Source organism: Pan troglodytes, chromosome 10, assembly GCF_028858775.2.
Source record: "Pan troglodytes isolate AG18354 chromosome 10, NHGRI_mPanTro3-v2.0_pri, whole genome shotgun sequence".
NCBI lineage: Eukaryota > Metazoa > Chordata > Mammalia > Primates > Hominidae > Pan > Pan troglodytes.
The window spans coordinates 126942048-126963356 of NC_072408.2; the positions used below are offsets into that span (position 1 = coordinate 126942048).

Genomic DNA, 21309 nt, shown 5'->3' on the forward strand with positions numbered 1-21309 from the left:
AAGCCCAGGGCACCCAGAGGAGGACTCCAGAATGAGGGCCCTGAAACCTCCCAGGCTTTACCTGAATCACTGACTTAACTTCCCCAAATGCTCTTACCCCTAAAGAGCCCCCAAATACTCTCTGTAGTGCTTGCAAAACACTACCAAAAAATTATCTGTTTCACACACACCTACACAACCTAACATTAAGAGCCAGCAGCACCTTACACATGTACAAAAAATTCATCATCTGCTGCACAGTCAAGGGCCAATTTCCCTGGATGACTGAAGCCTTAACACTGTGCTATGGCTGAGCAGGAGCTGAATCTGGAACAAAGCTTTAAGGAAAAAAAAACATCTACTTTCTGAGACCTCATGCAAACCCTTCTTTAGAGCCAAATACACAATTTGCTTGCCAAGGATGGGGGGTTGGAAGTAGACCAAAGGAGATGGGCAGAAATGATCACCAGCCCACCTGGGCACCTCCTCCAGGCCCACTGATCTGTCTGCCCCTGCCAGCGCGCCAGCCTGATCTCATGCCGCACTGCTCCTCCCTGCCTCCTCACTCCAGCCACACTGGCCTTGCTCAGCCCCTACTGGTGCTATGTTCCTGCCCACCACGGGACCTCTGCATATCCTGTCTTTGTATCTAAAACATTATTTATTCCCTCTGTCTGGAATGGTCTTTCGCCACCTCCTCACCTGGTTAGTGCTTACTTATCTTTCATCTTCCAGCATCATTTCTTCCGAGAAGTGTTCACTAACACAGGCCCATCCCTCCCCAGCAGGTCAAATGCAGCTATTATAAGCATTTGCAGTGCCACGCAGCACTGGCCACAGTCGCATTTTACATCTCTTTGTGTGGTTATTTGATTAATATCCATCTCCTCGACCAGACTACCTCTCACGAGGATAAGGAATGAAGCTGCCTTTCTTCTCCATTGTGTCCCCAGGTGCTAGGCCCCTGCTTAGTGCACAGGAGATGCTAATAAATATTTGCAGAGGCCAGGCGTGGTGGCTCACGCCTGTAATCCCGGCACTTTGGGAGGCCGAGACGGGCGCATCACGAGGTCAGGAGATCGAGACCGTCCTGGCTAACATGCTGAAACCCCGTCTCTACTAAAAATATAAAAAAATAGCCAGGTGTGGTGGTGGATGCCTGTAGTCCCAGCTACTCGGGAGGCTGAGGCAGGAGAATGGCATGAACCTAGGAGGCGGAGCCTGCAGTGAGCTCAGATCACGCCACTGCACTCCAGCCTGGGCGACAGAGCAAGACTCCACCTCAAAAAAATAAATAAAATAAAATTAATCAAAAAATATTTGCAGAATGACTAAGTAAAGAACACAATGTCCCTCTGTTAGGCAGGGTGGACGTGTACTTTCCCAGGCTCTGCAGACCCAGCCTTCTAGGCTCTGAAAGGAGGCACTGGGGCTGCTGGTCCAAAACAAGGCCCAGGAAACTCACCGTTCTCTTATCTGCACACGTGCTGGCCAGGAAACCCAGCAGGAGCCCAAAGAGAGTGGGTAGGATCTCACGCAAGGTGCGGGGGGTATTGGAGACAACAATCTTCCAGACATGCAGGGACGCCTGCCGCACCACCAGCTGGGTGTCTGAGCGGCCCATGTACAGCCCTGCCAACACCCGGTTCCGCCGCTCTACCCCCAGGGCAGTGATGATCGCCTGCAGCCAGTAGAAGGGGACAGAGAGTAGTGAAGCCTCTATGGCATGGGCATCAGGGCACACCCTACCATCAGCAGGGGCAGGAAAGCCATTGCAGGCACCTTGTTGGACTGGGCAGTTCCAAAGTTATCATCCTCAGAGGCAGTTTCTGTGGTCATCTTCCCAGTGACTCCTGAGATGTGAAACAGGAGATCCCCAAGGAGCTGAACAGAGCTGAACCTGAGAAGGAGGCCAACAACACAGTCACATAGCTGCAAGGAGTGGGCTCGGCACAACTGAGCACTGCACAGAAGATGGAAAGAAGTGCACCCAAAATACTCATGACGGTCATCTTGGAATGGGAAGAGTCAGGTGGTTTACATTTCTTTACACTCGCCCACATATTTTCCAAGTTTTCTACTAATGAACATACATTAATGTTGAGGGAAAAAAACTTTTTAAAAACATGTAAAAATTTCTATAACAAAAGTTATAAAAAATAAAGTGAGTACAAAAGGGGAAGCATTAACAGGCAAGTAGGAAGACTGATCATCAGAAGTGGAGGAACCAGGAGAGGCCTTAAAGGATAAACTATTTCAGGCCAGGTGTGGTGGCTCACGCCTGTAATCTCAGCACTTTGGGAGGCCAAGGCAGGTGGATCACCTGAGGTCGGGGGTTCGAGACCAGCCTGACCAACATGGAGAAACCACGCCTCTACTAAAAATACAAAATTAGCCAGGCGTGCTGGCGGGTGCCTGTAATCCCAGCTACTCGGAAGGCTGAGGCAGGAGAATCGCTTGAACCCGGGAGGCAGAGGTTGCGGTGAGCCGAGATCATGCCACTGCACTCCAGCCTGGGTGACAGAGCGAGACTCCGTCTCAAAAAGAAAAAAAAAAAAAAAAGACCACTGTATGAATGTGCTATATTTTTAAATCAACCTCCAATTTTTCAAATGGTAAGCAATACTGCAACAAACATCCTTATGTCTAACAGCTTTAAGCACTTGACCATTCCCTACATCCTTGAAATATATTCCCATAAGTAAAATTTTTAGATTAAAGAGTACTTGACACTTAAAATCTGAATACAAATTGGAAGCCTGTATAGAGAGGACTTTTTTAAAAAGAATCAGAATAAAGACATTGCTACAGGAAACTGGAAAAGTTACAAAATGGTTAAAAGCAAGGGTCTGGAAAAAGTTGAGAGAGTTCTTGGCAACATTCTGCTCTTCATTTCTCAACTGGAGTTATCAAAATGCAAAGTTCAGCCCTTTGCATCTTTTTTTTTCTCCTAAGACAGCGTCTTGCTCTGTTGCCCAGGTTGGAGTGCAGTGGCACAATCTCGGCTCACTACAACCTCTACCTCTGGGGCTCAAGTGATCCTTCCGCCTCAGCCTCCTGTGTAGCTGGGATTACAGGTGTGCACCACCATTCCCAGCTAATTTTTTATTTTTTATAGAGACAGGGTCTCACTATGTTGCCAGGGCTCATCGTAAACTCCTGGGTTTAAGCAATCCTCCTGCCTCGGCTTTCCAGAGTGCTCGGATTATAGGCATGAGCCACCACGCATCATCCCCACTGGGTCTTTCTGCCCAAGTTCTCACCTGATTCTCCAAAGGTCATCAAAGAGGCCTTGCTCTAGCTGGGGCAGCAGCAGGGCGATGGCTGTCTCAGCGTACATGGAGATAACCCGCTGGCCCGCGCGCAGGGCGGTGTCACGCACAAACTCATTCTCGTCAGCAAGAGCCTGGGCACACAGAGGGTGGGTCAGCCAGAGCTGCCACCCCCAGGCCCCCAGCCCAAAAAACATGGGGCTCACTGAAGGCTGAGGGCTGTGCCAACCAACCCCACCCAGCAGGGATCTCTAGCTCTCCAGGTGAGCACTTGCCTCCTGCCCTCCTCAAGGACTCTACCCTTGCCAAGGTCATGGTACCTACTTTGAGGATACAGGGGATGATGGGCCCCACATAAGGAGTAAACTTGTCTCCAAAGGTGATGGGCAGGTAGTTAAACATCATAATGTAGCCATCTCGGACATGGGGTGCAATGTCCACTTTGCTGGCTGTAGCCACGATTTCTGGCATCAACTTCTCCAACTTCTCCACCCCCAAACCGGCCATGACCTCAGCCAACCCTGCAACAAAGGACAGAATGAGTCCACTGGATCTGAGGGCCCCTTAGAGCATTCCCAGGCTGGCCACTGGACCTGCTCTGGCCTTACCCTGTGCAGCGCCTGAGCGATCCACAGAGCTCTGCTCATAGGTCAGTGTCTCCATCAGCCACGGCAGCAAGTCCTCAAAGCACGACTCCCCCATGCCCTTCACCATGGCCCCAAGGGCCTTTGCAGATACGGTCCGCACCTGTCAGGTAACCGAGAGCAGAGATGGTGTGAGAAGATGAGGCTCAAAACAAGGTAGCCACATGGGAGCAGGAAGGGGCACCGAGGGCCTCTTTCTCTTTACCCAACAGACACAAAAGCAGCTTTGGGGAATTCTCAGGAATCCATTTATGGGGACTGGATGAGGGGCCTGGCCCATCCCCCAGCCTACCTCAGACTCACCTCAGGCACAGGGTCCAAAAGCGATGCTTTCAGGCCAGGCGTCACGCTGGGCAGGTACGGAGCCAAGTCCTGCAACAACACAGGAGGCGGCTCAGGTGAGGCCCGACTCCTGCTTTCTCCAGGCCTGTTCCACTGTGGACCCTGACCTCCCCATTCTGCTGGCAAGGAGTGCTTGGCAGGGGCACCTAGCATGCAAACCTCACTGCCCACGGAACAGGGAGGGCAAGTAAGTCCCCTCTCCGACTGGTTCCTTCAAGGCCCTCTGCAATTGCTCAGGGACTCCTACAAGGGACCCCAGGCCCATCCTCAACAAACAGGAGTTCAATGCTCTTGCACCTCCCACCCTTCTCTTAGGACCAAGGCCTGTCCAGACTCTGGAATCTTTAGCAAATTACTTCTGGTAATTTCCTTTCAGAATTTTATTAACATCTTCCCTTTCTTCATCTCAAAATGTTTATGTCTTTTGATAGAGCATTCAGCTTTAGGGAATAATTTTAAATACAGAAAATGCCTTATGTTCACTGCAGCATCACTTAAAATAGCCAAAAACCTTGGACACTATATGACCAATGATAGAATTATATAAGTTATGGTATATAAACTTGTTGAGATATTATGTAACTATTAAAAATCAGTTTTGTGAATAACTTGTTATAACTTGGGAATAAGTTTTAAGTTTAGGAATGCCATTTTTAAATGTAATTTTAAAAATTAACAGTAATTGGCCGGGTACGGTGGTTCACGCCTATAATTCCAGCACTTTGGGAAGTCGAGGCGGGTGGATCACCTGAGGTCAGGAGTTCGAGACCAGCCTGGCCAACATGGTTTCACCCTGTCTCTACTAAAAATACAAAAATTAGCCAGGCATGGTGGTGGGCGCCTGTAATCCCAGCTACTCGGGAGGCTGAGGCAGGAGAATCGCTTGAACCCAGGCGGCAGAGGTTGCAGTGAGCCGAGACTGATTCAGTGCACTCCAGCCTGGCAACAGAGCAAGACTCCATCTCAAAAATAAAAAAATAAAAAATTAATTAATTAATTAATTAATTAACAGTAATTATTTTCATGGTGGGGAACTGTAGATAAAATATTTTGGTTTTCTAATTTTTTTAATTAATTAATTTACTTTTTAAGACAGGGTCTTGCTCTGTCACCCCAGGCTGGAGTGCGGTGGTATTATCACAGCGGTATTATCACGGCTCACTGTATCCTCAACCTCCTGGGCTCAAGCTATCCTCCCATTTCAGCATCCCAAAATCCTGGGATTACAAGCATTAGCCACCAAGCCTGGTCTGTTTTTCTGGTTTTTTAATTTCCCAAATTTTCTAGGATTAATATAACTTTTATGTATTTTTTTGCCCATAGCCTCAGTAAGCAAAGCAGAGCTATGGCAGACAGTGAGACCACACATGTGAGCTCCTAAGGCAGACAGTGAGATCACACATGCAAGCTCTTGGGAGCAAACAAACAAACAAACAAACAAAATCTCCCAAACCAGGCTCTCCTGACAAGAATACAGGAGTATTCTTGTCAAGAGCAAGTAGTCAAAGTGGCAAGCACTTCAACACTCTTGAGAGGTCAAAAGAGAAGACAGGCCTTTCTGGGCCTCAGCTGAGAACTAAGAAGGACTTGAACCACTGCGCTAAGATGCCCAGAGAGCCCGGATTTCCACCACAAAATGGCTCATTTCTCCCCATAAAAATAATTAGGGACTAACGTCCATAACTTTCCATGTCTAATGTGGGGACTCTGCACCTCTGACTCTGCACTCAAACATCTTCTGGTCTATCCCACACTAGCCTCAGCTGGGCTGCTACCTTCTGGTCTGTCAGGGAGTACATGTTGCCAATAATCTGGGCTGCCATCTTCCGCGTGTCCGTGGAACGGTCCTGGAAGGCTCTCTGGACAATGGGCATGATGAGGGCCAGGGATGGGGCATCAATGAAGTGGACAAACTTGGTGTCCAGCAGGGTCTGCAAGCACTTCTGGGTCTTCCTGGAGGGATCCGTCAGGGCATCCAGGAGGACTGGAGCAATGGCTGCACGTCCAAAGAGAAGAGAGCTGGATGATATACATCTATGCAGCTGCAAGGCCCCTGGGCCCCCAGAACTAGAATGGATCAGAAGAGAAGGGAGTCTGGCACACCTCCTCCCTGAAACCCCACAAGTCACCAGCTGGGGAAGACAGGAAACCCACAAAGAGCAATCCTTGTTTCACTCCAACTCCTGACCTCAGGTGATCCGCCCGCCTCAGCCTCCCAAAGCTCTGGATTACAGGCATGAGCCACAGAAATAAAATTTTTGAAAAGCATGTATCCTTAGTAAATTTCTGGTTTGCCCTATCGGTAATGGAGAAGTGTGTTGAAATCTCCTACTATGATATAATGTATTTGTTAACTTTTCCCTATAGCTTTATAAATTTTGTTTTATGTATTTTGAGGTTATTCCACTTTCCAGACTGAAGTACTGACTGGGCACTGGCAGCTGAAGCTTAGAATTTAACAAGTGACATGCTGGTCAAGGTGGCTGGCTGGGTTTTGTTCCTAGCGATCGACCTCTTCCCAGTACTTGAGAAAGAACCACACCCAGAGTAGTCAGGTTAATCCTAACCCTTCCTTAACCCTCCCCTCTATCAAAGGCCTCCTGGAATGAGATGGAATAGCAAGTTTTCACAGGTCCTAACATTTTGAATGGTGCTGATGTGGTCCAGATAATGTCATTCAGTTCTGTTGACCTCATGCTCAGCTTAGTGCACAGGGATCTCTTGGAGTCAAACTGCTCCTGAGCCAATGACTCAGTGTCCCTATTTCACTGTGAACATATTTGTCCTCGGAGGCAAAGATCTTAGCTGAATGGGTGCAAGTTCCCTGCAGTGTCCAAAGGCTGCGGCGTTGGTGGGAGGTCAGGGCAAGCACCCTCACAGGAAAGGCCTACCCAGGATCTCCGGGTTCCTGATGACGGAGCCGATCTGCCTGAGCGCCTGCTGTCCAGCCTTCTGGACTTTGACATGGGAGTCGGTCAGCACCTCCGTAAGCTTGGGCACAATGTTGGGTAGACAGGATGACAGCTGCTTAGGAGCACAGTACGCCATTGCCCCAAGAAGCTCCACCGACCCTGTGGATAGCAGACACAAGCCCAGTACTGAATCACTGAGCACAGGCCAGCAACTCACCTGTGCTGGCTACATGAGCAAGGGACATCTACCCTGGCCCCTGCAGACGGTGCTCAAGCAGTCACTGGGAGGAGGGGAGAGGGGGCTGGCTCTAGCAGAGGGGTCGAAAAAGCTCTTGTGGCCTGCTGAACAGTGGGATCCCAGGTGAGAGGCAGGGCAGTATGGGAGAAAGAGACCAGGATAGGTAAGACCTGGTTTAATCCTTACAGTGAGATCCAAGGCCAATTCACTGAATTTCTCTGAACTGTTTCTTCATCCACAAATGAGGAAACTGATTTAGATTTGTGTTGTTTCAAACTACAGGGTGAAGCCTGAAGGACTGAGAAGGAGGTTGAGTGGGAAGGCCTTAGATGGTGATCCTCCCCCAACTAGAGCAGCTCTACTTTTATCTGTTTGCTTATTAGGGTGCCAGACATTTTATTTATTTATTTGTGAGACAGGGTCTCACACTGCTGCCCAGGTTGGAGTGTGGTGGCACGATTATAGCTCGCTGCAGCCCCAAACTCCAGGGCTCAAGTGATCCTCCCACTTCAGCCTCCTGAGTAGCTGGGACTACAGGCATGCACCACCACACTTGGCCTATTTTTTTTTTTTTTGTAGAGGTAGGGTCTTGCTATATTGCCCAGGCTGGTCTAAATTCCTGCCCTCAAGAGATTCTCCTGCCTAAGGTTATTTTCAAAAAGAGCTTTCCTGGGGGGGGAAACTTTGAAGCCAAAGAAGAGCTTTACAGCTTTAGGATTTCCTGACTTGGGGTTGTGGCTCTTGTCAGAGACCTGTTTCTTGGCATGAAAGCACACAAACTATAGAAAGATCCAACTGCCAGAGGGAGAGCTGGCCAGGCGTGGTGACTCACACCTGCAATCCCAGTGCTTTGGGAGGCCAAGGCAGGAGGGTCACTTGAACCCAGGAATTCAAGGCCAGTCTGGGCAACATAGCGAGACTCCATCATTACAAAAAAAAAATACAAAAATTAGCCAGGTGTAGTGGCATGCTCCTCTGAGAATAGTTTGAGCCCCAAAGGTAAAGACCAGCCTGGGTGATAGAGCAAAACTCCATCTCAAATTTTTAAAAAGGCAGAGTCTTAACCCTATCCCTGGTCTGGGGAGCTCACAGGACAAGAGCTGTGGCTACCCAGGATCCTTGCTGAGGCTGGTTTTCACAACAGGAAGCTGGGAAGAGAGGCAGAGCGAGTGGTCTTACCAGCTTTGGTCCGCCACGATTCCTCCTCCAGGGCAGCCAGTAAGGAGGGGAGCACCAGCTTCACCCCGTGAGCACTCAAGTTGCTCATCACAGCCTTGGCACAGTCATCTGCAGCCTCAAGGGAGGAGAAAAGACATTCAGGGGCCTCCTCACCCAAGCAAGGGGCAAGGCCTGACACCAGTCCTAGCGTTCCTCCTATAACCAACGCTTACTGGGGTTCTATTATGTCAGACCCTGTGCCAAGGCCTGCAGACACAGCTGGGAACACATCTCATAAAGTTTCCATGCTGTTCTCCCAAGCAGTCCGGGGACTTACCTCACGCACATACTGGTTTCCATCCCCAAAGCACAGGAGCAGATGGGGCAGCACGTGAACCACATACGGCTCAAAAAGTTTCCCCAGCATGGTGCAGAGCATCTCGAAGGCAAAGAGGGCTCCTAGGGGAAAAGAAGGTGGGACGGCTGGGAAGAGAATGTCCCCTGGGGGTAGCCACAGAGAACAGAAGGGACAGCAACCTCCCTGCCACCTCCCACCCCTCTGGAAACACTCAGAAACAGCTGTGGAACTAGTAGATGCCCCATGAGGAGCAGCACCCTCTGCCTCAGCTCAAGAAGCCCCAGAGAAGGAATGTGGCTGAGCGGAAGGGAGGACAGCACAGGGGAGCCACCTTCACTTCTTGGCACTAACAGTTAAAAAAGCCAAACCTTGGCCGGGCGCGGTGGCTCACACCCATAATCCCAACACTCTGGGAGGCTGAGGCAGGCAGATCACAAGGTCAGGAAATAGAGACCATCTTGGCTAACACGGTGAAACCCTGTCTCTACTAAAAATACAAAAATTAGCTGGGTATGGTGGTGGGCACCTGTAACCCCAGCTACTAGGGTGGCTGAGGTAGGAGAATTGCTTGAACCCAGGAGGTGAAGATTGCAGTGAGCCGAGATTGTGCCTGGAGACAGAGTGGGACTCCATCTCAAAAAAAAAAAGAAAGAAAGAAAGAAAGAAAAGCCAAACCTCTCTCAGCTAAGGGTGTTGCTGAGTTAGAAATTTGTGGCCGGGCGCGGTGGTTCATGCCTGTAATCCCAGCACTTTGGGAGGCTGAGGCGGACAGATCACGAGGTCAGGAGATCGAGACCATCCTGGCTAACACGGTGAAACCCCGTCTCTACTAAAAATACAAAAAATTAGCCGGGCGTGGTGGTGGGCGCCTGTGGTCCCAGCTACTTGGGAGGCTAAGGCAGGAGAATGGCATGAACCCAGGAGGCTGAGCTTGCAGTGAGCCAAGATCACGCCACTGCACTCTAGCCTGGGCGACAGAGCGAGACTCCGTCTCAAAAAAAAAAAACAGAAAAGAAAAAAAAATTTGCAAGTCCAAGGAAAGCAGCAAGGACACAGCTGGACTGGGTCGCACACAGCGGGGCCCTCTGTAGTACACGCACAAGCAGCGGCCTCCACCTGGGGCGCCACGGTCAGATTCCTTCCTCTGGCAACCTGGGGACCGACTTCCCATGCTGGGCAGCCCCAAGCTCAGAGATGCTCACCCTCTCGCCGGCGGAAGTTCTTCTTATCTTGGATGGCATCAGTCAGTGCTGCCATCATCTCCTGTTGCTTCAGCGAGAGGATGCCCAGGCCCTTCACCAGGCCCGCCAGGCCATACGCGGCCCCTTTGCGCTCTGCGTACTTGTCTGACTCCAGCAGCTGCTGCATAAGCCTCTGGATCATCCCTCCAGCATCCTCCTTGATGGCTGGCACGAGGGGTGGCAAGCAGCTGGCTACGGACTCCTGGACCTGGGGAAGGGCCCACCTGTCAATGCTGTGGCTCCGCTGCAGCCGTTTCATGGTTGGTGGGGGGTCTGACCATTCTACACAGCACCCACCACTAGATGTCCCAAGCCCCATCTCAGCCACTGCCTGCGGGTGTCACAGGGCACCAGAGAAGCAAACAGGTATACACAGTGTTGTATACCTCTCAGGGTGCACACTACAATCTGCTGACGACAAAAGCTTTGGCCCATATGGTGCCATTTCTGGTCTAAATGGAAAACCTAGGCCTGGGCAGTGGGGCAGGGGACCAAGGAAGGGACTCTAAAGACTAAATCCACTCAGAAAGAAAGCTTCCAGAGAAGTGTGCTGCTTTGCAAACTCCATAAAAACAGCCCGTGTCTCTGTTTCCAAACTTGTCAAAATCACAGAGAAATTGGGCAGGGCCTTATAGGACCAGGCACAAATTGAGTGGAACCAAAAGACACTCAATCCTGCCTCCCAGCCGCAGCTCACTAAGCCCAGCTTGGGAGCAGCAACCCCGAGGCCATGCTGGCAGGTGCCCAGGTGCGACTCTTTTGCTGCTTGGGCTTTCTGACACCATATTTGACCACAATTTTGGAAACTGGTTTTCAACTGTGCATTTTTTTGGTAAAGTTTTTTGTTGTTTTTTGTTTTATTTTGTTTTTAGAAATAGGGTCTTACTCTGTCACCCAGGCTACAGTGCAGTGGCACAATCATAATTCACTATAACCTTGAATTCCTGGACTCAAGCAATCCTATTGCCTCGGTCTCCTGAGTAGCTAGGAACACAGGCATGGCCTCCACCTCTGGCTAATTTTTAAAGTTTTTGTAGAGACAGGATCTCACTATGTTGCCCAGGCTGGTCTCGAACTACTGGCCTTAAGCAATCCTCCCACCTCAGCCTCCTAAAGCACTGGGATTATAGGCATGAGCCACCATGCCCAGCCCAACTGTTCACTTTATGAAGACACTCTAAGTGGTCCAAAATGCAAACCACACACACACACACACACACACAATATATATATAAATATATATATAAATTTATATATATATTTATATATACATACATGCATGTTTTTCAAAACAAAGAAAAAGAAATTTATTTGCACTGTAGCTTAGAGGCTACATTAAAATGCACCTGTAACACACAACCAACACATGTAGAGGGCCAGAAAAAGGCTTGACATAAGAGAAAGCCTGACGTTTTATTTTTTTTCCCTTTGGATTCCCAGTGCACTTTAGTGAATAGAAAAAATGGAACTATCTAGGAGGTCTATTAGAACAAAGTAACAAAGAAACTCCCTCTCCAGGAGTGTTCCTGACTATAAACCAGGCTCTCCCCTGGGAGAGGGGGTGAATCCTTAACAAGAACTGGGCTTTCGGGGCCCTGATTGTCCAACTCCGCCCCTAGTATCCCACTGCCTAACCACAGCCAGGTCCCAATTCTCTAACCCACATGTGGGTCCCAGGCCAGATGGCAGGTACCTGCTGGGAGGGGGTGGAGAGGGCAGCGATGAGCTTGGCAACAATGGGCTTCACTTTGGGGTCACTCTTGTCCAGGTGCTTGGCCAGAGAGCCCATCAGGACCACCACACTCTGTCGCACAGCATCGTAGCTGGCATCATTGGGCGCGTTCTTCAGGAACTCCTCGAATACTGGCAACAGCGAGTTGACGTTCTCCTGGAAAGCCAAACCCCTCAGAGCCTCAGATCAACCCTATAGGCTGCATCTGGGGACAATAGTCCCTGCCCTGAGGACCAAGACCAAGTCTAGCTCTGGGACAGGCATCCTGACATGCCAGCCAGTGGCTCTTCCAGTTTTCTGGCAGGACTGCCACAGACTTAAAAGAATTTAACATACTATCGTGGTCTTTTTGGCTCAAAGTGCTCTGCCAGGACTCTTGGCACTCAGCATTTCTGGCCCCTGCTCAGCCCTAGCGCCTGCCTCCCGTGTCTCCTTAGCGGGCTGGGACCCCCTTACCTTCCCGTGGGTGTTCCCTGGCTGGGACCCCCTTACCTTCCCATGAGTGTTGAGCGTTGCGAGGGCTGCATCCAACATGCACTTCCGGACATCTGGGTGTCGGTCATTGAGGGCATCAGGGACAAAAAATTGAAAGAGTGGCTTCACCTGAGAGCTGTCCAAATACTGGGAGAGCTTGTTGAGGGCCAACGCCAAGCCACACCTGGGAAAGAAGTGGGAGCACATCAGGAGGGGCAGTCAGGGGGCCTCCTCTGCCAGTGGAACCTCTGCTGGTGCACGGCAAGGAGAGGGAGCTTGCCTGAGGCAAACACTGTTTTGGGGGCAGAGAACAGCCTGAAGCCCACCACCCAGTGCTCACCCAATGTTCTGGAACAACCCACCTGTCATATGGAGACTTGCCATCTGCCCTGATTTTACCTCCTACTGGGTGACCAGCCCTGCGTTGGTTTCCCCAGAGAGGAATGTGAGTGCAATGCTCACCCCTCTACCTGCAAAGCAGGTTGTAAGAGAACACAGAGGTAAAAGAACCAGATGTAGAGGCCTGTGGAAGTGAACACATTCTCCAAGGGCAAAGTGTTGTTACTCTTTCCAGTCATGGAGCAAAGAATCTGTGTCCTATCCCTGGCTGATGGTCTGGAATGAAAAATAAGCCAGGATGGGCCCATACACCACCCTACACTGACACACAAGGCCTCACGGGAGTGGACATGGCCAGGATGAGCCATTCAGAGAACTAACACCCTTGCGTGTTTTGAGCCTGCTCTGTGGGAGGCAAGTGTCTTTCAAGGTCCCAGTTGCTCCCAGACATCTGTCTAATCCTCCAACTGCTACTCGTGGGCTCTGTGGAGAAAGGCTGGTAGCTTCTGTTATTGTGCCCTGCATATAGATGAGGAAACAGAGGCCTGAGGAAAAGGAGAAACACGCTCACGGTCACGCAGCTAGTGCAGGAGAGGACACTCTAAGGAACTTAGAGTTAATTTTAATTGATTTAACTTTAGCCACATGCGGTTAGTGGCTACATCTTGGACAGTACAGCCTAGAGAGAGGTGAGGAGGCAGATCAGAGGCTCTTCTGAAAGATGGTGCCTCACACGGTCCAATCCCACCCCTTCCAGGGGCTGATGGAACTCAGGCCTCCCCGACTCTGAGGGAGGTCCTGCTCTTTCATTACCCCATGCTGCCTCCTCACAGCACCCACCCAGCCAACCTGCCACATCTCACAAAGCTTGGAGTAGAACGAGGCTGAACAATTGTTATACCTGGCTTCCCACTGATCTGGAGGAGATTCTGAAATAACTCGTCCCAAAGCATCCAGCACTGGGGGCGGCCGCTGCAACAGACAAGTTGGTAAATGCTTTGCAACGGGCAGATCAATGACCTGGGCACCAGGATTGTGAGGCAGGAAACTAGCCGCAGCTACCCTGAGCCACCGTGAGCCCCGAGATTCCTGTCTGGAGCAGTAGCAGGGTGAGCAGAGACCCACCCAACCGCACACACCCAGACTGCATCAGGGCTGCACAGGTCACTCACGTAGAGCTTCTCCTGGTAAATCTCCATGAGCCTGCCCATAACCTCCGCCGCCTGCCGCTGGTAACGTGCCACTGCTTGGGAGAGGGCTTCGGCCCCTGCCTGCCTTACAGCCGCCTCATGATAGATCACGTCGTCGATCAGCAAGGAGCAGAGGTCTGGCTGCAGGTCTAGGCCCATCATTGACCACAGCCTGTGGGAGATCCAAGGCAGGGGCTGCTTAGACAAAGATCTGCAGCACTTGCCCTGCCAGCCCAGCCCTTCTTCCCACTGGAGGCTGAGCACACTGGGTTCAGTTATTTCCTAAAGGAAGAAAGCGACATGCTGGCTCTCTCACCTCTCAGCCAGCTTCCGGATCTCCTCCTCCTTGTCAAACTTGACCACCCAGAGTCTCCGCAGAAGGTTCAGGCCATTCTTCTCATCAGTATCAGGTGCTGGCAATACCATGTGGAGTTCCATCAGCCCCTGGAAGGGGTGGGATTGGACCGTGTGAGGCACCATCTTTCAGAAGAGCCTCTGACCTGCCTCCTCACCTCTCTCTAGGCTGTACTGTCCAAGATGTAGCCACTAACCGCATGTGGCTAAAGTTAAATCAATTAAAATTAACTCTAAGTAAGTTCCTTAGAGTGTGAGGTGGTAAAATGTTTTTTTAATGTGAAAATTAAAACGTTAAATAAACCAGACAGATAAAAACCTCAGAAAAAGCGTATTCCTTTTGTTCAAAAAAATTTTAAGGAAAAATTCACTATATTGTCATCATTTTCACATTTTACCAAAAGCCAGTGAAAACTCTGTCACATATCAATAGCAGGAGGCTGTGGATCAGCAGGTAGGAACCACTGTCTTACCACTACAAGGGGGGATGCTTCAGTTTTTGGTCTAAAAGCCATGAAGAAAAACCAAGTACATGGCAGTGGGCTAAAGAAATGAACTCCTCCTGCAAGTTAGCTCTGTCCATGGAAGTACCAAGGTCCACATTCCAGTTTAAAAATTAAGTGAAGTGTTCCAAGGTAAAGGAAAAAATACAGTGATACATCATGACTGCTTAGTGTTCTGATTCTCAGAGAGACCCCAACCGTGTGACTTCTTCTCTTTGCCTCTAGGCCTCCCACCAGGGTGAGGGATATTCTCTCAAATGCCCATCATGCAATTTGCACTTGCATAGAGTGACAAGGGACACTGCAGTGGCTCTGAGACTGAGCACACACCCGGAGCACAGTTTCCCGCACGCTGGCACACGGGGACTGCAAGGCACAGAGCAGCACGTCCACCTCCTCCTGCTCCGCAAAGGCACAGCCATCATCACCACTGCTGCTGGCACACAGGGTGGTCAGGGTGTCTGAAGCCAGAACCTAAGGAGAACATCAATCCACTGGTTCAGTCAGCAACTCATTTACTACTAGGGGGCCAGAGAGGGATATGCACTGAGAACACCCACCCCTACAGCACTGCAAGGGCTAAGACCCCAGCTCCAGTGGCAGGACCCAAGCAAAACCCCTCACTAGCTAACAACAGTCAGGCTGGCTCTCTAAAGCAGTCTTTCTACCAAAGTCCAAAAGTAAGGGCTGAAAGGAAACTAGGACTCCACCCTTTACACTGGGACTTGAGGTCTGGGTCACGAACTGAGTCACAGCAACAGCCAACTGAAAACCACATCACCTGTAAGCGAGGCGAGCCCGTCCCGATCACCCAAGTCAGAAGACGCAGCATGGCCACGCGAGGCAGCAGCTCTGGGCCATTCTAGGAGAGAACGGCAGGTAAGTCGAGATGAGGCTGTGGGGAGGTCTGTAACCCAGGCGGCCAACGACAGGGCATCCTCTCACCCACGGGGGAACATTCTGGATCATACAACCGGCCCCACCACAGAAACCTCATTAAGTTTACAACTAGGTCCACAGGTGCTAACCCCAGTCAACCATGATCCTCAGGAACTAAAAACTAAATTCTGAAACTTGCTTGAAATTCACACTATGAAATCCAGAAAGACCGTAAATATATGAAGAGACACTCAACTTTAAATGAAATGCAAAATAAAATGAGATTATCATTCTTTCACTCATCACTGACGATATTAATACTATCTGAGGTTGCATTAAGGCTTTGAGAAAAGAAAACTCTTGGTGAGAGTATAGCTCAGAATATGCCATATAATCTAGTAATTCCATGTCCAATGAATCTGTCCTAAAGAAATGCTCACACTGGTTAAGTAGGGGGCATATACATACAAGAGGGCACATCACAGTGCTGTTCAAAACAGGAAAAAGTTAGAAACAACCTTAAGAACTCATCAACAGGTAGAGTTAAGTAAAACATGGTACATCCATAGCACAGAATCTCATGCAGCCAACAAAGTCAATCAGGTGAACTGACATGTACTGGCATGGCAGGAGAGCCAGAGTCTACAATCTCATGAAAGAAGCAGTCTGACCCGTTTTTGCCTTAAAAAACCCACAACACTGTGTGAGGCTGCTGTTGGTATAAACATACACTCTCTATTTCCCCACCAGGAACTGTTCATGAGACAAAACGTGTCCACAGGCCCTGCCTCCCTGATCCCCTTTAAACCAAGGGGAGAGCAGAGCTTCCCTGCCAACCTCGTCCACCCGCCCGGGTGGGGTGCTGGGGGAGGCCCTCAGCTGGGCTTGGACAGTGAGGATCTGAAGAATCTGGGCCATCCGCTCCTCCTCCTCCTCACTGTGGTGGGGCATCTCCGTCAGCACCATCTTCAGAAACGGGAAGACTAAGGAGAAGGCTGGCGCGGACAAGGGCGCAGCACCTGTGAGAGCGAGAAGCAGATAAGATTCTGCAGGCAGGGCAGGGACCCAGGCCACTGCTGCCTATTTCTATCCTCAGGGAAAGTAGGGAACGGATGGACCAGAGGCCCGTTCTGACACCTGGAAGCACATGGCATGAGGACAGAGACAGCAGCTGGTAGTCCAGTTCTAAAACTAATTCTGCTTCTACTGCCAAACACTGCCCAGTTCCAGGATGTGAGAGTTAAAACAGAGAAGGGGACACCAGTGACAAAAAGTAAACCCTCAACTGGGCTCACTGCAATTCACAGACTACGAAGGTTCAATTCAGAAATCCTCCATATGGTCCAATCCCCCAGGCTCAGGAGGCCCTGGGTGACGCTGTGCCTTGAGCAGCATTCCTGGCACCAGCTCACACCGCCTGGTGCCCCTGATCCCGTCCCAGCCCTTACCTGGCTCCCCCTTGCCCACCCTGCTGGTGATGGTGTGGGTGTGCAGCAGCGTCACCGCCCTCTTCACAGCCACCGACAGCTCTTCCTGGCACCAGGACTTATCCAGGGCACACTCTGGCTTCAGCAGGCGCAGGGTCACGTGGCTCACCAAAGTGCCTGTGTTGAAGAGGAGAGACCCGGCAGGAGATGACACACAGAGATGCGGAATCCAGCCCAGGCTAAAACAGGGGACCCAGTGCCTCATCCTTCTGACTTAAAAAAATATTTCTGCGGCTGGGCACGGTGGCTGATGCCTGTAATCCCAGCACTTTGGGAGGCCGAGGCAGGCGGATCATGAGGTCAGGAGATTGAGATCATCCTGGCTAACACGGTGAAACCCCATCTCTACTAAAAATACAAAAAATTAGCTGGGCGTGGTGACGGGCGCCTGTAGTCCCAGCTACTCAGGAGGCTCAGGAAGGAGAATGGCATGAACCCGGGAAGCGGAGCTGGCAGTGAGCCAAGATGGCGCCACTGCACTCCAGCCTGGGCGACAGAGTAAGACTCCGTCTCAAAAAAAAAAAAATCTTTCTGCTTCGCCAAAATGTCCCCAGCCTAATTTCTCACTTGATCTTTGTGACAGCCTCAGAGGGCAGGTAGGCAGAGAGTTGCCCTTTGGACATTTAAGAAATGAGTACGCTGACAGGAGACAAGGGCCACCAAAGAGTCATTCAGCCAAGAGTACAGCTCTATCTGTGCAGCATCTCCACCTCTACGCAACAAGCCCAGACAGCCAGGTGACACTTCTGGCAGGTTCCATATGCACCAGCTGACTTTTCCACTCAGAACAGTTCCCAGATTCTAGCCTCACCCGTGGGAACATCACCGTTAGGCCAGGATAGAAGTCTGCTGAAGGCCACTAAACAACCCACAAAAGCAAGGCCACCAGAACTGCCAGCCACCCTACCTGGTGTTTGTTTCTCCAGAGCTAAGAGGAAGCTAAAGGTCTCAAGGGCCTCTGCTCACTGCTGTCACGTGGCTGTTCAGGAGATCTGGGCTGGGCTGAGCCACCAAACCATCCTCACTGCCACTGAACTTCTGACTTCTTAGTTTTAAAACTGGTACACAAAGATCGAACACTGACTAGCATCTAAAACCTACTCCTCAGAGGGAGGGCACAGATGTGAAGTGGGAGAGAAGAGGAGGCACTACGTCTCTCCTAAGCATACCCAGCTTGCGTCTCCAAGGCTGCTTCCACAAGAAAACAAAACTCAGCAGCTGAGGTCACCACCCACCTCCCCACAAGCACTCAGGGGCACACCCTGTCCAAGCACTCAGGGGCACCCCTGGGCCATCCCTGCAGCCAGCAAACAAGGACTAACCCAAAGCCTTGAGCCTAGAGGGCATGACACAGGCAGCCAAGGACAAGAAGGGGTTCTTGATCCTGGGAGCAGCCAGGGGAGACTTCAGCAAGGGCAGAAAAGAGTCGACCAAAACGGGGATGTACTGGGTCAGGCCGGACGGGTTCTTGGCCAGGATGATGTCCAGCAGTCCAAGCGCCGCCTCCAGCTCCCCATCCAGCTGCAAGCAGAGTTGTCCAGAAGGCAGGTCAGCAGGGCCCTGCTTGTGACAGCAAGGAGCAGGACCAAGCTGCCCAGCACTCTTCCGGCTTGAGCATGTGGCGGAGGTGGCCACTCACCTCCTGCAGCCGCCTCCGGACCTGCGCCTCCCTGTCTAGCTGGGCCTGCAGCATCTCCTTCTGCTTGCTGGTCAGCTGCACCTCCTCTTTGATGCCTTTCTTCTTCTTTATCTCCTAAAGAGGATGGGCAAACCAACCAATCCCATCTCCAGGGAACAGACCTCCCTCCCCAACAGAGGAAGGTGAGCTTGCTTCCACACAAACAGCACCATACCAGCTCTAAGTGTGAGTTGGGCCCCTGAACCCACCATGTGCACCCCCAACCTCCCACAAAGTCCACAGCCACCTGGTTTCTATAGAATGGAGACAGCAATAGAGAAGTAGTTGTTTTACTGGATTCTCTACTGACAAAGGCTAAGAGGGCTTTTTATGTTAGAGAAATAAAGGTTCCTCAATGTACTCAAAAGGGTATTCTGACAGCCAAATGGATTCAGAATCAAAACTTTAGCCTCCTCCTCTCCAACCCCTTCCTACATAAGCTCTCCCACAGGATAAGCTGAAGCTTAGAAAAGGCCTGCTATAGTGGCCTGAGACAACAAGCCACAGAACTCACTCACTCATTCAGCAAACATTTAGTGAGCACCTGGATTGTGCCAGGCACTGTTCCAGATGGCAGGAATATCGTAGGAACAAGATAAAGTCCCTGCCCTCACGGAGCTCACAATCTAGCAGGCGAAGATAGATAATAAACAAGTCAACAAGCACATAAACAAGATGCTTTTGGGTATGATAAATGTTAGTAAAGAAACAAATATGATGTTTAGTAAAAGGGAGGAAGGGTGGGGTCTACTTTGGATAGGGTGGACAAGCTGGCCACCTCTCTGAGAAGTGCACATGTGGACTGAGATGTGAAAGACAAGAAGAATCCTGCCTTGTAAAGACAGAGAGAAGAGCAAACGCTGAGAAGGAAAGAGTCCTGTGTGCTCTGCTCCTGTCAGAACCTGCTCTGCCCAAAGCTGAATTCAGCAATCAAGTCATGATTCCCCAGAAGTCCCACTGTACCAGGCGCTGTGCCTGCTATCAGGAGTCTAGATGGGTCCCAGTCTTCAAGGAAGTGGAGGGACAGACATGGAATCCAGCAACACCACTTAGCAGAGGAGACACGTGCACTGTCGCCAGCACCCAGCAGAGAAAGAAACCGGTTTTGAGTTGTGGGTGGAAGAAGCTATGAAGCAAGGGTGAAGGGAAAGTGTGCCAGTGCACCAGACACTGGTCAGGGGCATCAGAGGAGTGTGCCATGGGCCTCAGGATGATCCAAGTGAACAGCATATGTGCAGTGGGAAAAGCCACCAGCTTGAGGCCACCAAGCTCAGCAGCCACCTTCCGTAAGTGCCTCCGTGTACTCACCTCCTTCAGCTCCAGCTCGATGATCTGCTCTTTGAAGGAATAAGCTTTGTTCTCTCGCTTCATGTTGGCCTTTTTTATGCTGTCCTGCTGGGCACTGAAACACCAGAGTGGGTCATCAGCCAGCTTGAAAAGCACCGCAAGTCCTGTCAGCCTCCTGCCAGCCATGCAATTCCAACTAGCTGTTAAGCACTGTGCACCAGCACAGTGCCGGATACTGGACACACTTCAATACCCAGGACCTAAGCACCGTGCCGGGGACACAACAGGCGCTTAGCCAATGAATGGATAGGCTGTTGCATTCAACTCACAGGAGGCACTGGCTCCATTCTACACACAAGAAAACTATGCCTTGGGGAGCAAAGGAAACTGAGCCCATAAGTGAGGTCTCACCTCTGAATGATGGATTTGTCATACAGCTCCCCAGCAGGGGTCTGCATAATGGCAAACTCCTCCCGCGTCACCAGGCGCAGTGCAGGGTTCTGCACGGAGGCAGTGATGGTGCTGATGAGCTGTGGGAGGACCCGGTCCGGCGACAGGATGGAAAGGGAGCCCATGGCATTCATGGAGGACTGCCAGACAAACGCAGACATGGTCAGTGTGTGCCAAGGCTGGCACTGGCAAGAGGTCCACCACACCTGAATGCCCCTAGCACTGGCTCCCCTTCTTTATGCCACTGCCTTGTTACTCCTGGGCAATGCCCATCACAGTGGCCGGCTGGAGTCTGTGTCTGCTTTCCTCACCAAGCAGTGCTCCTCTGTCTGACACAGCACCTGACGTGAGGTGATACGCTCCTTCCCAATTCTCAATCTCCGTGGTTCAGGTGGAGCTGCCCTCACTTTTTCCAGAGGTAGGCATGTGACCCAGAACAGAAGGATGGGCGCAGAGATGAGCATGGCACCCAAGTCAGATTAATCAGGGTCAAAGCGACCCCAAGCCAGTAGACATTATTGAAATATGCAAGCTATTCCCCTAGGAGCTGATGGCAAGACAAAGCCTGGAACTCTAGCAGCTCTTGTGCTACCAGAAAGGGAAAGCCTGAGAATGGAGCCCACATCGTGGAAAACAGAGACAACAGACAAAGATGGATGGGACAGAGTAAGAGAGACATCACCTACAATGTTCCAAGGGCAACATCTGAACCCCTGTAGCCAGTCATATCCTTGGACTTTGCAGGTAAATGAGGCAGTAAGTTCCCTTTTGTGCTTAAACCAGTTTACATTT

The 21309-nt window shown here is 50.8% G+C and overlaps 1 protein-coding gene across 2 annotated transcripts in view; it reads right to left on the reverse strand.

Moving 5' to 3' along the window:
* GCN1 (GCN1 activator of EIF2AK4) overlaps positions 1 to 21309 on the reverse strand; it is a 67224-nt gene that overhangs the window by 13781 nt on the left and 32134 nt on the right. For both annotated transcript variants that reach the window (XR_010147799.1, XM_001159608.7), the window contains exons 21-44: positions 20479 to 20657; positions 20089 to 20182; positions 18742 to 18855; positions 18425 to 18623; positions 17064 to 17219; positions 16453 to 16634; positions 15518 to 15598; positions 15067 to 15210; positions 14196 to 14323; positions 13862 to 14051; positions 13591 to 13661; positions 12369 to 12534; positions 11838 to 12032; positions 10106 to 10352; positions 8883 to 9004; positions 8567 to 8681; positions 7129 to 7308; positions 6013 to 6233; positions 4199 to 4267; positions 3860 to 3998; positions 3576 to 3772; positions 3243 to 3385; positions 1762 to 1879; positions 1445 to 1660 (exon numbers count right to left, since the gene is read on the reverse strand). Coding sequence is in view for 1 of the 2 variants with exons in the window: in XM_001159608.7 (XP_001159608.2) it covers positions 1445 to 1660; positions 1762 to 1879; positions 3243 to 3385; positions 3576 to 3772; positions 3860 to 3998; positions 4199 to 4267; positions 6013 to 6233; positions 7129 to 7308; positions 8567 to 8681; positions 8883 to 9004; positions 10106 to 10352; positions 11838 to 12032; positions 12369 to 12534; positions 13591 to 13661; positions 13862 to 14051; positions 14196 to 14323; positions 15067 to 15210; positions 15518 to 15598; positions 16453 to 16634; positions 17064 to 17219; positions 18425 to 18623; positions 18742 to 18855; positions 20089 to 20182; positions 20479 to 20657 (3666 nt within the window). In the remaining variant the exon portion in view is untranslated. The remainder of the gene's footprint in view (positions 1 to 1444; positions 1661 to 1761; positions 1880 to 3242; positions 3386 to 3575; positions 3773 to 3859; positions 3999 to 4198; positions 4268 to 6012; positions 6234 to 7128; positions 7309 to 8566; positions 8682 to 8882; positions 9005 to 10105; positions 10353 to 11837; positions 12033 to 12368; positions 12535 to 13590; positions 13662 to 13861; positions 14052 to 14195; positions 14324 to 15066; positions 15211 to 15517; positions 15599 to 16452; positions 16635 to 17063; positions 17220 to 18424; positions 18624 to 18741; positions 18856 to 20088; positions 20183 to 20478; positions 20658 to 21309) is intronic.